Below are 12,182 nucleotides of genomic sequence, written 5' to 3'. Positions count from 1 at the left end.
GAACAAATGGAAGTATGGCAATTATATAGTAACTATTAAAAAAATCTGATTATACTTTATTTTGATGGTCCATTCTAGTCATTTTGTTGACTAAGTAATGTTGCATCTACATGTCCACTAACTCTCATTAGAGTATGTAGGAGTAGAGTTAGTTTAATAAGGGGTTTGGGTTAGTACTACTAATGAACTGTTTGTAGCCATTAACATTGAGTGGAACAACACTGACTCTTCTTCCTGTAAAGTTTGGGGAGGCCACTGCTTGTTAAGTTACTTTATCTACAGTATTTGTGCAATTCTTGTTCATTTCCTGACCAGTGATTTCTAACTAAGACCACTAAATATTTAGCCATTTTTGGCTTGGTCCAGGGGCAAAATTTCCATTTGAGTTATTTAATAGTTTTGATGGCTTTATTATTAACTCTTTCCCCGCCAAACACAGAATTTCCCGTAATTTGTGAGAAAACGCTTCCCGGCAAAACACAGAATTTTCCGTGTTTCCACTGTTCGATGCTAGTACGCATCTTCTGAATGAGTACAGAATATCCTGGTCAAAACAAAGGCGAAGAAGATGCAAAAAAACAAGTATGTAAGTAGATGTATATGTAAAATAACGTGAGCATCAACATTAAACATCAAATAAATCAAAACTATCTAATGTTACTGAATGAAATGTGGACCCAGGACTGAGTAAGCATTAGAAGTGTTGATGGACTCGATCTACTCCATCTGTGTTTGATCATCGTTCTGATTTTGATCTGGATACAGTCTTTCACAAAAATGTGATTTTCCCATGTTGTTTGTTTAAAATGTTGCTTTTTTCTGAAATTTACCCAAGTGTTGATAAAAAAGGAATGCACGAAGCTAGAATAAAGCGTTTTTTTTGTTTGTTTTAAAGAAGAAGGTCAGGTCTTTCTTTTGATATATTGCATGCTCAGATATTCATACATAATTCATGATTTTTGTTGATCAAGGTCTGACAGCACATTTTTACTCTTAGGTGAGTGATTAGCGGAGCACTTTGCCTGCACATTAAATCCCCCATATGTCAGCAAACCAATGAGAACGCGGCAAAATAATGACGAAACATAACAACAAAACATAGGCGCCAAAGCTGCTGTGGATCTGCTTACCCAGAACTCAGTGGCAGATTTGAAGAAAATGACCATCGTTTGGCAAAGAAATAAATGACGGAGATTTACATATGTATCGCCAACATTTTATAATGTAAGCTTTATGGTACACCTCAACCAAATGGTAAATGGACTGCATTTATATAGCGCTTTTAATAGACCCTATGGCCATCCAAAGCGCTTTACATTTTGCCTCGCATTCACCCATTCATTCACCAACGGCGATGTCAGCCATATAAGGCGCCATCCAGCTTGTCGGGAGCAGTTGAGGTTAGGTGTCTTGCTCATGGACACCTCGACACTTGGTCAGGTGGAACCAGGGGTTCGAACCACCAACCTTTCGGTTTGTAGACAACCTACATGAACCACTGAGCCACTGCCGCCCCAACAAGGGAATTTACAGTCATTTATATTGTTAAATGTTAATTAGGTAATCCACGACAGGCTCGAGTATGCAGAGCATTCGCAGCAAAAATGGACCATATGCCCCTGAATTATGCATTGTCTTACTTTTGGAGAACCTAGGTGGGTTGTCATTGACGTCACTCAGGGTGATGTTGATGGTGGTGGTCCCTGCCAGACCCCCTAACTGGCCACCCATGTCTTTGGCCTGGATGAGAACCTGATACAGCTCCTTCACTTCACGGTCCATGTTGGGTAGAGCTGTCCTGATCACCCCTGTGCACATATTAAAAGAGAGTGAGAGTGTTAATAGGAAGAAGAGACCAGAGAAAAGGACGATAAAGGGATCATGAAGTAGACAGAGAGTGCAGAGGCAGGTATCAGTATGTGGAGAGAATCGGATTACAGAAAAGATGGTAAGGTGAGGAGAAGAATAGGGTTTAGACCCGAGAATGAGGCCTGCTGAGAAAGGGATGTGAATGGTAATCTAAAATAACAGACACAATTGAGAAGAAAATTGATAGCGGCAAAAAAAAGAAAGAAAAGCAAATGGATTGAAGTCTGTAGCATTGTGGAAAAGGAAACCAAAGCAAATTGAACTTAAAGGTGCAGTGTGTGATTTCTATGCTATTTTTGGTGTTCTGAAAATCGATTAACCTCTCAGCATGACCTACCCACATTACATTAGTCTTGTTTTAGGGTTCAACCTAGTGTTTGTGGGTTATTATAAGTTAATCCTGCTTCACAAAGTTTGCTACACATTTAAAATTTAGATATTAAAAATAACTCTTTATCTATTAATGGGTGATGTTTTGCTGGACTTGACCATTATCAACATATTCTCTGACTGTTAGAATTAAAAGAATAAGGTTTAATACATGTGAAGCAGCATTTGTGGCATAATGTTAATAAACACAAGAAAATGATCCTGAAGGTTATGGTTACGGTGAGGCACTTACTATAAAAGCAAACATGGCCATAAAAAAAAAAAAAAAATCAGTTTAATCTATTTTTTAATCTATTTAAAAGCCTAAAGCTTATTATTATTTCAACAACTTGTGTATTATATACTCTCTTCATTTTTTGTGGTTGTAATAGCTATTACATAGTTTTTTCTGTGTTAACATGGAATTTTTTTTGTGTCTTGTGGTTAGACATTTGAAACAGTATTTTAACACAGTATTTTTTTTTCTTCTTGATTGTGACGTGTTTCTAAGTAAAATGGCTTCTAAAATACAATTTTAAGGTGTGACTTGATTTTGTTAAATCGAAAATTGATTAGACATCCCTAATGGTAGGGAATGTGAATGTTCCTGCATTCAAAATACATTTTTGTGGTAATCTACATTTGTGCCACAAGATTGGCCTTCACTTGTATTGAACCCGGAGTATTCCGTTAAACAGATTTTTTTATGTACATTTAATACATCATGTATGACTTTTGTCTTGATTTAGCCTAGAAATCTAGACGCACCATAGCGCCAGCAAATGTGATTTGCAGCCAGGTTCATCTAGAAACTTTCCGTCGACTTGCAAGCTTGAAAAACCAAACTCTGGTCAGGCCAATCACATCATGTATAGAGTTGGTGGGCGGGCTCAACATAATGACGGCAGAGTTATGAGGGTTCTGCATGAATTCCCTTTTACTTCCCTGCTAACATTGAATGGCACTGAAGTCATTCCTAAATAAGAAAGATGTGTTCAAAGTTTTCAACGGAAACGGCAAAACTTAAATCTATCAACTAGCTCCGCTGCTGGAAAAACACATGGGATTTAGCCACAACCCGCTACTAATAGTACTCTGATCATTTGTAGTGCGATCCAATTGTGTGTATAGGGAATCTAAAAGCCAACTGATTATTCCGCCCCTCGGATTGAGCCTTGCCAGTCGTGTGTTCCCAGACCTAACATCTTGATGTGGCTTGTTAGGCTAGTTTTAAATGGCTTCTTCACATAGAAAGTTCATACTAGTTGATATTGGCATACACATTGAAAGTTGTTGAACGTTGAATAGGTGTTTATGTACATTTGTGCATCAGTATGTTAATGTATCTATAGTTTTTACCACAATGACAATGAATTAACCATTTTTGCCGTTTAGTTTCCATAAATGCTTTCGGTCGACACATTAGAATGTGTCTACATAGTACATTAAACGCTGGAAAAATATATGGCTATGTGGTTCTTTGAAGGAAATAATTCTTGATATTACATTATACCCCCTTCAGAACACATTATTGCTTCTAGCAATCAGCTGTAAAAAAGGGAAAAGCTCTCCTGGGTTCTTTAAAGTTCCAGCACATAAATGGTACCACAGAATTTGAAAATGTTATCCTTGGGCATCTGTCTGTAAACACCGTTCCTGAAACTAGTGAAGTACACCTTTACCTTCAAGTGTTTTTCTCTAGCTAAAAGATCGAGGTCAGTCCTAAAGCTTCTGATACTTAACAGTCTTAACAAGCCACTGCAGCAACACCTTTCCTCGCTTTTCTTCCATAAAGCACAACTAATGCATTTCCCAACGCCACAAGAAGCTTTCCTCAGATCAAGAGAGCACTTCATAGGATGAATTAGATATGGCATTGAGCAGTTAAAAAGGCCACAAACCTTCATACAATGGCAGTTTCAAATAAAACTTAAAAGGGATGTCACGTGTGATTCTCTGGACCTTTTACATGAGGATCTGTTTTGAGACTTTAGTTTTGCATCGACAGATCTCTCTTTGAAGTTTGTCTCAGTAATTAAAGGGATAGTTCACCTAAAATTTTGAGTAACACTTTATAATAACTGCATGCTATGAATCATTAGTTAAGCATTAGTAAATAATTAATTCATCATTTCTAAAGCATTGACAGACATTAATAAGCATTTTATTTAAAACTATAAATGCTTTATTCTTGATTTATAATCATGTCTATAATGTTTTAAATTGTATTTTTATACTTTATTAAAAGTATTACATTATTTGCAAACCAGTTATTTAGGAGTCGTCAGTGGTTCATAAGATTATTTAGACCTGTAAGTAAATAATTTATAAACTCATAAACAATTCAAACTCATAAACAAATGTGCATACATGAATCTTATTTTAGTTGTAGGTTTAATAAATGCTTCATTAACATGTATTCCTGTAGTTATAAGACATTTAGAAGTATTCAGTTAACTATTTTTTGTGAGATTTTGTGACTGATTCATAGCATGTAGTTATTATAAAGTGTCATCAAATTTTGTAATTTACTGTATAATCATGTATTTTTCTTACACAGAAAGCAGAAACTCTGCTCGAGATCTTCCTTTTGTATTTTAAAGATGGAAGAAATGAAATAACACTACATGGATTGGAACTACATGGGGGTGATTAAATGATGGCAAACTTTGATTTTTGGGGGGTGAACTATTCCTTTTAGGTGTGTGTTTCCCGAGTCTATTTTCTCTGTGTTGCATTTTACACTCTGCCTCCCCCCACCCCCACCCCCTCCTTCCTCTCACAGCTTTTGTTTACTGTCGATTTGTGTTGGCATTTTTTTTATTATGGCCTGGGCCAAAACCAGATTTTTCTTCCTTACTAGTCATTTGATTTGTTCGGCTGCAGAATGTCACCCTTTGAGCCCCCACGGGTTTGCTGATATCAGGATATTATATTTTTATTCCTGTTTGCTATGCTTTATACTTGTACAACGGGGCTGTGAACATACGGAAAACCAGTGTGAAATGCTCGCACATGTTCTTCTGTGCATAAAGTTTACCTTGCAGGTTTGTGATTTTACATATTGGGTATTACAGCCCATTGAATGCAGTGGACGGACATTTGTAGATTCACATTCACTGTGGTAAATGCCCCTGAATATTGCATAACAAATATTCACTGGCAGAAAATAAAAGGCAGTTTATTTGCTGCATCATTTGATCTGGTGTTACAGTTCCTCCAGCCATATAAACAACACAAAAATCCATTTGCTTTTACCATGCTGACTTTATTTTCTACTTGGAGGGTATTGTGGTCTGAAAAGTAGCACCTGATTGTATAATTATAGCTATTTTCAGGCCTGTTTAGCTGACAGGATGCCCGTTTATGTTCCGCTATTTGAAATTAATTGTTCATTTTAAGTTACAAATCCATTTTCTTGGCTGGCCACATTATCAAATCAAACTGCCAAGCTTATTTGTCTAATAGGGTCAATGAATGTAATTATGTTGAAACCTGTGAACTGTGAAATTAATGAGCCTAGTCTGTTGTTATTACTCAAACAAAGCAGAGGATGTTTGTTATAATAATAATTATTTCCATTTTTAATGTAGCAAACATTTTTCTGTACGTCTTCTATGAAATATTAAGGAGTGCTTTACCTGTTTTAGGGTCTACGGAGAAGTACGGCTGGCCGTGTAGTATGCTGTACACCACCCTGGCACTGTTGCCGTATGTAGGGTCGTCTGCATCTGTTGCCGTTACTTTCATCACGTACGTACCTGCAAAGAGACAGAGGATATTTGTAACTGCATGAATATATATATATATATATATATATATATATATATATATATATATATATATATATATATATATATATATATATATATATAATATGTATGTGTGTGTGTGTGAGTGTGAAAGAAGTGCTTTGTTCAAGGTTATAACTGTAATAGCTCTTAACGGCCCCCAGTAGATTGAATGTTGGGTATGACCGTGACTCCAAAACTGGCCTATGTAGGCAAATCATTATATGCGTTGGTTCTGATGGACTGACATAAAAGCAAGTAGATTCCTATGTAGGCCTTCTACTGCACTTCGATATGTCTGAAATAGCAGTTTTTACATTACAAAGGCAGCACTTTTAAACTGCCCAATAAATGACAAACAATCTGTACTGTAGAATGAGCTGATGGTCACGGGCCGCTGAATCACTGTTTTACTGAAATTGCAGAATTCTGCACACCAACCATCTCGCAGTTTAGCAGCAATCGTGTGTTGTTCTAGAACAGTTTCCTGATTGTATCCATATCGCACCCTTGCTTTTGGTATATTGCTTATAGCAGTGATCACCAACCTTTTCAAGCCAAAGATCTCTGACCTTGGACTTGGTAAAAGGCAAGACCTACCTATATATATATTTTTTCATCGTTTAAGCAAATTTATGTATTTATTTGGCCTTAAAAAAAAAAAGAAATTAGAGTAAAGCACTGGATTTGAATCACAATCCAAACAAATACACAACTAACATGTAAGCTTGTTTTATGTATTTTTTTTATTTTTTAGCAAATGCAGAATGGTCGGAGTCTGACTTTAGCTTTGTAAAATTGTTACATCACCTGCAGCCAAAAAAAAAAAAAAAAAAAAAAGACCTGAATGAAAATTATTATTTGTACTCTTTGACAGAAAGTGGAACTTATGGAAAATAAGCGTTTATTTGGGTTCCGCTGTAAAAATGGCATCACCACTATTCTTAAGTATCTTTCTAAAGTATTTTTCCTTTATTTCAAGCATCACTAACAGTGATCTTGTTGGGCCTAATTACACATGGTCACTTCTTTTGTTTTTACTGATCAGATATCTATTTGATTTATCTATTTTATATTTTATTCACATCTTTAATTCCCACGCTATATAGTTTACATCACTGAAATCAACACATATGAGCTCCATTTTATTCATCAACAGCTCATTTAAAAAAAAAAAAGGCCGCAATAGTAGAGAAAGCGGCATAAGCACTGGTAAGCTAGACTTTAAGAAAATTATTTTTCTTCAACTTTAATGATTGATGATGAATTTTACTTGCACTTACTTACACTTCCATTTGCGGTATTTCATTTTTTTTTTCGGAGAAATTATTGCAATGCAATTTTTGTGCAAGTCTGGAATAGAGATCAGCCAAATTAAACTTAAAACCAATTTATGGATGGTCGATTTGTGCGGTCTGAATATAATCTCAGCCTCAGACATTAAGGCCACAGACCGCTGGCTGAATGTCTGATGCATATGGCACACTTATATGAAAACACTTCAGGAGTTTTGAAGTCGTCATCTGATCAGTTGAATTCTACAAGATGTCCACCGGACATGTGTGTTGCATTCTTTAAAGGTCACGTTTTCACACCTAAACATGACATGGAACTAAAAGAAATGTGATAGAAATGAAATTACATGTCAGTCAAACGATCTCTTGGATGATCCTTGACCAATGAAAGCTGCGATGGAGGCCAGACCTTCCGCCGTCAATCTGAATCTATCATTAATTAAATAGTATATAAAGATATTGCATTTATGCTATATTATTTCAAACACTTCCTTTATTAGAAGCACACGCACTGCAGAATTGTGCAAAATAAAAGGGATATTTCATAAGAAAGTACATAGGGTCAGTTTTGATTTTATCTGGTCTTTTATGAAATCTCTCACACCACAAAGTAGAATGAATTATCACAGTGTACCGTTTGAGATGTGAAAATAAACTTGAAGGTCTTGGAGGAGAGAGAGAGGGAGAGAGAAAAAAACAAAAAACAAACAAACAAAAGAAAGCAAGAAGTAATTGTACAGATTTTAAATCAAGGCCATTTCCCAATGGAAGTAATTTTCAACCAACTGATGCAATTACATTTTTTTTTCTTGTTGTTCTCTCAGCAAACATCAATATGCTTTCAGATTGCTCTGGCCTCCACACAAAGAGGTGAAAAGCATTAAAAACCCACATAGTTCACCTCCTTTAAATGACCTCCAAATTAGAGTCACATTCTGTCAGACCAAAATCCTCTAAACCGATAAAAAAATACATCTAAAGTCAAGAAATATGGGAAAAGCCAAGGCAGAATTGCAGGAATCCTCCTTTGTGTGTAACAGAAAGACTCACTTATGCCTTTGTGGTGGCTGCAGCCACAATAGAAATCACACAAATGTCTGCAAAATAGGCCTATAACTTCAATGTTGGACTATGGTGTACGTAAAACCTATTCACATTTCACTATCTGAGATCATGAGTAGCTTTGATTCACCTGGGAAGGGGGAGGGTTTCATTTCATTTTCGTTGCCATTCAGATCAAGGAAAAGGCAATCTCAAAGTGAATTACCCTGATCTGTCATCCTCGGGGGAAGCAACATGAAAAGGGCTTTGGTGCAGGATAGGGCATGTAGTTTATTAAGCTTGACACCAAATTGTATATCAGAGTTGTTTTTTTACCTCTTGCCTTGCAAAGCTTTCCTTATTTATTTACTTTATCTGAATATATTTGGCTAATTTTTCCTAATTTAGTTTTGGAGGTCTCCTACAGCATACTCGTCATCATAATATCATATTGCACATCACCAACTTTTGCAATGATCATCAAACAACTTAATGCATAAATCTCTAAATCACTCCTGCTGCATCCCAATTCGCCTACTTATACTACGTCCTCAAAGTATGTACTCTTTTGTGAAGAAAAAGTATATACTTTTGAGTGTGTGGCAGAAAAGTATGCAAGCTTCGGGACTACTTGGCCATATTTAACGGACTCTGTCGGTTAGTTACGTGCATCCAATCACCGTTTAACTGCCCTGGCATCGTCAGATTCTTCACAGTTCAAATCCTCCACATTCAGTTTAATCTCCTACCGTATCGGAGAGAAATGTAGCCGCACATTGATCTGCCATGTGTGGGTCTTTAACCCTTAAATGCATACCTCGGGTCGTTAGCGACCCGAGACGTCATTCACTACCCTGCTCCTCTTTAATTTTTTAAAGTTAGACATCAACCTTCTTTGTATTCCTCAATCAATCCATTTTAAACAATACAACATGCCTGTTTTTTCACTAGTTTTTTGTCAAAATTGAGGGTCGCTAACAACCCGAGGTGTGTAGGATTGCACATATTTTTTTTGCACAATGATAAATTCATCTATAATGACGAAAAAGGGCACAATTGACCAATGTCTGATACACAATGATGAAGTGACGTTTCACTCATAGTTATCTCTGACAGAAAACGAAACAATAATAATTATAATCTGCAAAACTTGAAATGGCTTAGTGATTTACAGCAGAGAGCAAGTACTAAACACAATCAACTATTAGTGTCACTGTCTCTTGATGATGGATGTGCTCAAGAAGCTGTCAGCAATCAAAATATTGATTTTGAAGACGTTGAAAATGAGTTTGGAGAATATGCTCGAGATCGCGAATATGAGGCAGATGCTGAATATACTGGTAAACGAACTCTGACGAGGAGAGATGTTGATGGTATCAAACATCTGCTCAAACTGAATCCTTCCAAGCTCCAAAAGGTAACGAAATAGGTTTTATTTTATTCTTCTGCAAGTGTTACTCTAACATCAGGAGTTTTATATATTATCACGACAGGTAGAGGTCTATGTTAAATATAGATCCGGGTCGCTAACGACCCGAATATGTAAGAATGTTTGGCGAAACAGTCATGCATATAATTAATGCAGAGACTCTCCTCATGCAGTTGAAATATAATGATGCATTAAAAGTTAATGGCCAAACGAATGAGAAATATGAAATATAATGTGAACAACACTGAATAAATATATTTTTGTCAGGTTAAATATTGATAGGTGGTCACTCAAACCCCTTTATTAACTTCTCTACTTAAACGTCGCACATCCGTCATGTTTGTAGTTTTTTAACGCTTTTCATCAGCGTTTGTAGTTCTAATCGAATCCTTGTCCAACTCGCAATGGGTTGTGAGCAATATCAGCCGTTAGAGTACACATCAATCCGTACTTCGAATTCTGACCGGAAATAGTAAACCATCCGGGTATCTTTGGAATACTCTTTTCAACATATGACGATTTGAGACAAAGGCCCTGTCCCAAATAGCTTCACTTCATGTGCACTTTCGGTCTTGTGGACTTACAATGGCCATAGCGTGCATGAATCTGTTAAGTCCACAAGACCGTAGGGTGTCCCATTCCTCATTTAAGCTTAAAGAAGGGTGCTCGTGAGCGCACCCTTTGCGGCTGCTATGCGCCCTCGATGTGCACTTCAACAAAGCCCGTAAGTTTGCGAGCTACGCAGAGGACTTCTACCCGGCAGTCAAAGCGGCATTACGTTGTGAAAGTGCAGACTCAAAGGAAGACCGTGAGGGTTTAGGGTGCCATTTGGGACAGGGCCATACTAATTATATTTTTGAATACTATTTAGTATGGATAGTATGCGAATTGGGACGCAGGGTCCTTTCCACAAGCTACTCTGCCCTGATTGGCTAAATGGCCCAGTCTGTTTTAATTGGTCTACCACAACAGCCGGTAGTTAAACGCATATTACCATAACTGAACATCAGCTCTGGAAGCTTCCTCAGTCCTCAGTGATTGTACTCACTGTAAGGACATTAAAGATGCAATTGATTTTACCATTTAAATCAGAGCACGATGAAACATTGGAAGAACTAGTTATTCAATCCGAACCTCCACTGCAATGCCGACTTGAGGTACATTATGCACTGTTTCAACTGTAATTCCTCACCATCAGCATTAACAAGAGTTAAACTATGTCATCAACAAATCCATGTGGATATTTCTAATTTATTGCAGTGCATATGTGGGAAGCATATTAATGGCAAAGCATGCTTTAGCCGAGCACCAAAGGGAACGGGTGCTTCTCAATCAGATCCCTAGTTCAGTAGTCAGGGCATTTATCAGGACATAAGTCAATGGGCTGACTCCCTTATCAGTGCCCTGACTACTGAACTAGGGATCTGACTGAGATGCACCCAATGACTGATGTAAATTGCATAGACACCGTTTTAGGTAATAGTGGCTAAAAGTATTTCAGTAAGACTGTAAGAGACCTACACAATAAACATGAAACAATGTATTTTGAACACCCGGTAGAAAATATATACCTTAATAATTATTCATACTTACATGTTTTGATTCTGAGGAGCAAGCTGTCCAAATAAGCGGACCCATCTTTCAAGAGCAAGCATTTTTCAAATCCTGCATTGAATGTTTGAGAAAGTGTGTAGTTGTTTGAGGGCGGACAACGTAAATTTACAACTGTGTTATGGTTCTACGTCAAATACATTCACATAATGCCCACAATTATGCATTTGATGTAGAACCGTAACACAGTAGATTTTGAATTACAAACCAATCCAATTTGTCCAAGCAACAAAGTTCCAAACAGCAGAACCATAACGCATCTCACAGCAAGTGTGTTACTGAACGATTCAGCGTTTTGAATTAATCGTTTGAAAAAAAGATTCAATGACCTGTTTGTAAACGACTGCCTCATTCATGAACGAATCAGCCGTTTGAATGAATCGTTTAAATGAATGACTCAATGACTCACTCATTAAGACTTACTTGCTGCCACCTACTGGTGGTTTAGTTTCATGTTTAAACACAGGTACTTTCCAACATTTCTGATTTGTTTATTCAAAAATAAAAAATCTCATAACATTATTTAATGCAATTGTAATTTTTCAGTATAAATTATTTAATTTGATTGGCATCAGCCATATAGTATCTTATTTTAATTTAACGTATAGATAAAATGTAAGAATATAATATGAAATATATATATATATATATATATATATATATATATATATATATATATATATATGTGTGTGCTTAATGTCAAGCTCTGCTTTATTTATCATGCACTTTCGACTTTGTAGAGTGTTTTATGTTCAGAGTAATAATAGGGCACTTTAA

General features: G+C 36.5%; 1 protein-coding gene across 1 annotated transcript in view; it reads right to left on the bottom strand.

The window, feature by feature from the left end:
* The window catches only part of cdh12b (cadherin 12b), a 188,453-nt gene that overhangs the window by 61,924 nt on the left and 114,347 nt on the right, over positions 1 to 12,182 (bottom strand). Inside the window, exons 4-5 of the mRNA XM_067430268.1 lie at positions 5,880 to 5,999; positions 1,641 to 1,808 (exon numbers count right to left, since the gene is read on the bottom strand). Of these exons, the coding sequence (XP_067286369.1) occupies positions 1,641 to 1,808; positions 5,880 to 5,999 (288 nt within the window). The remainder of the gene's footprint in view (positions 1 to 1,640; positions 1,809 to 5,879; positions 6,000 to 12,182) is intronic.

Source organism: Pseudorasbora parva, chromosome 21 (genome assembly GCF_024679245.1).
Source record: "Pseudorasbora parva isolate DD20220531a chromosome 21, ASM2467924v1, whole genome shotgun sequence".
In the NCBI taxonomy this organism is placed as follows: domain Eukaryota; kingdom Metazoa; phylum Chordata; class Actinopteri; order Cypriniformes; family Gobionidae; genus Pseudorasbora; species Pseudorasbora parva.
This window is presented reverse-complemented; position numbering and strand designations above follow the sequence as displayed.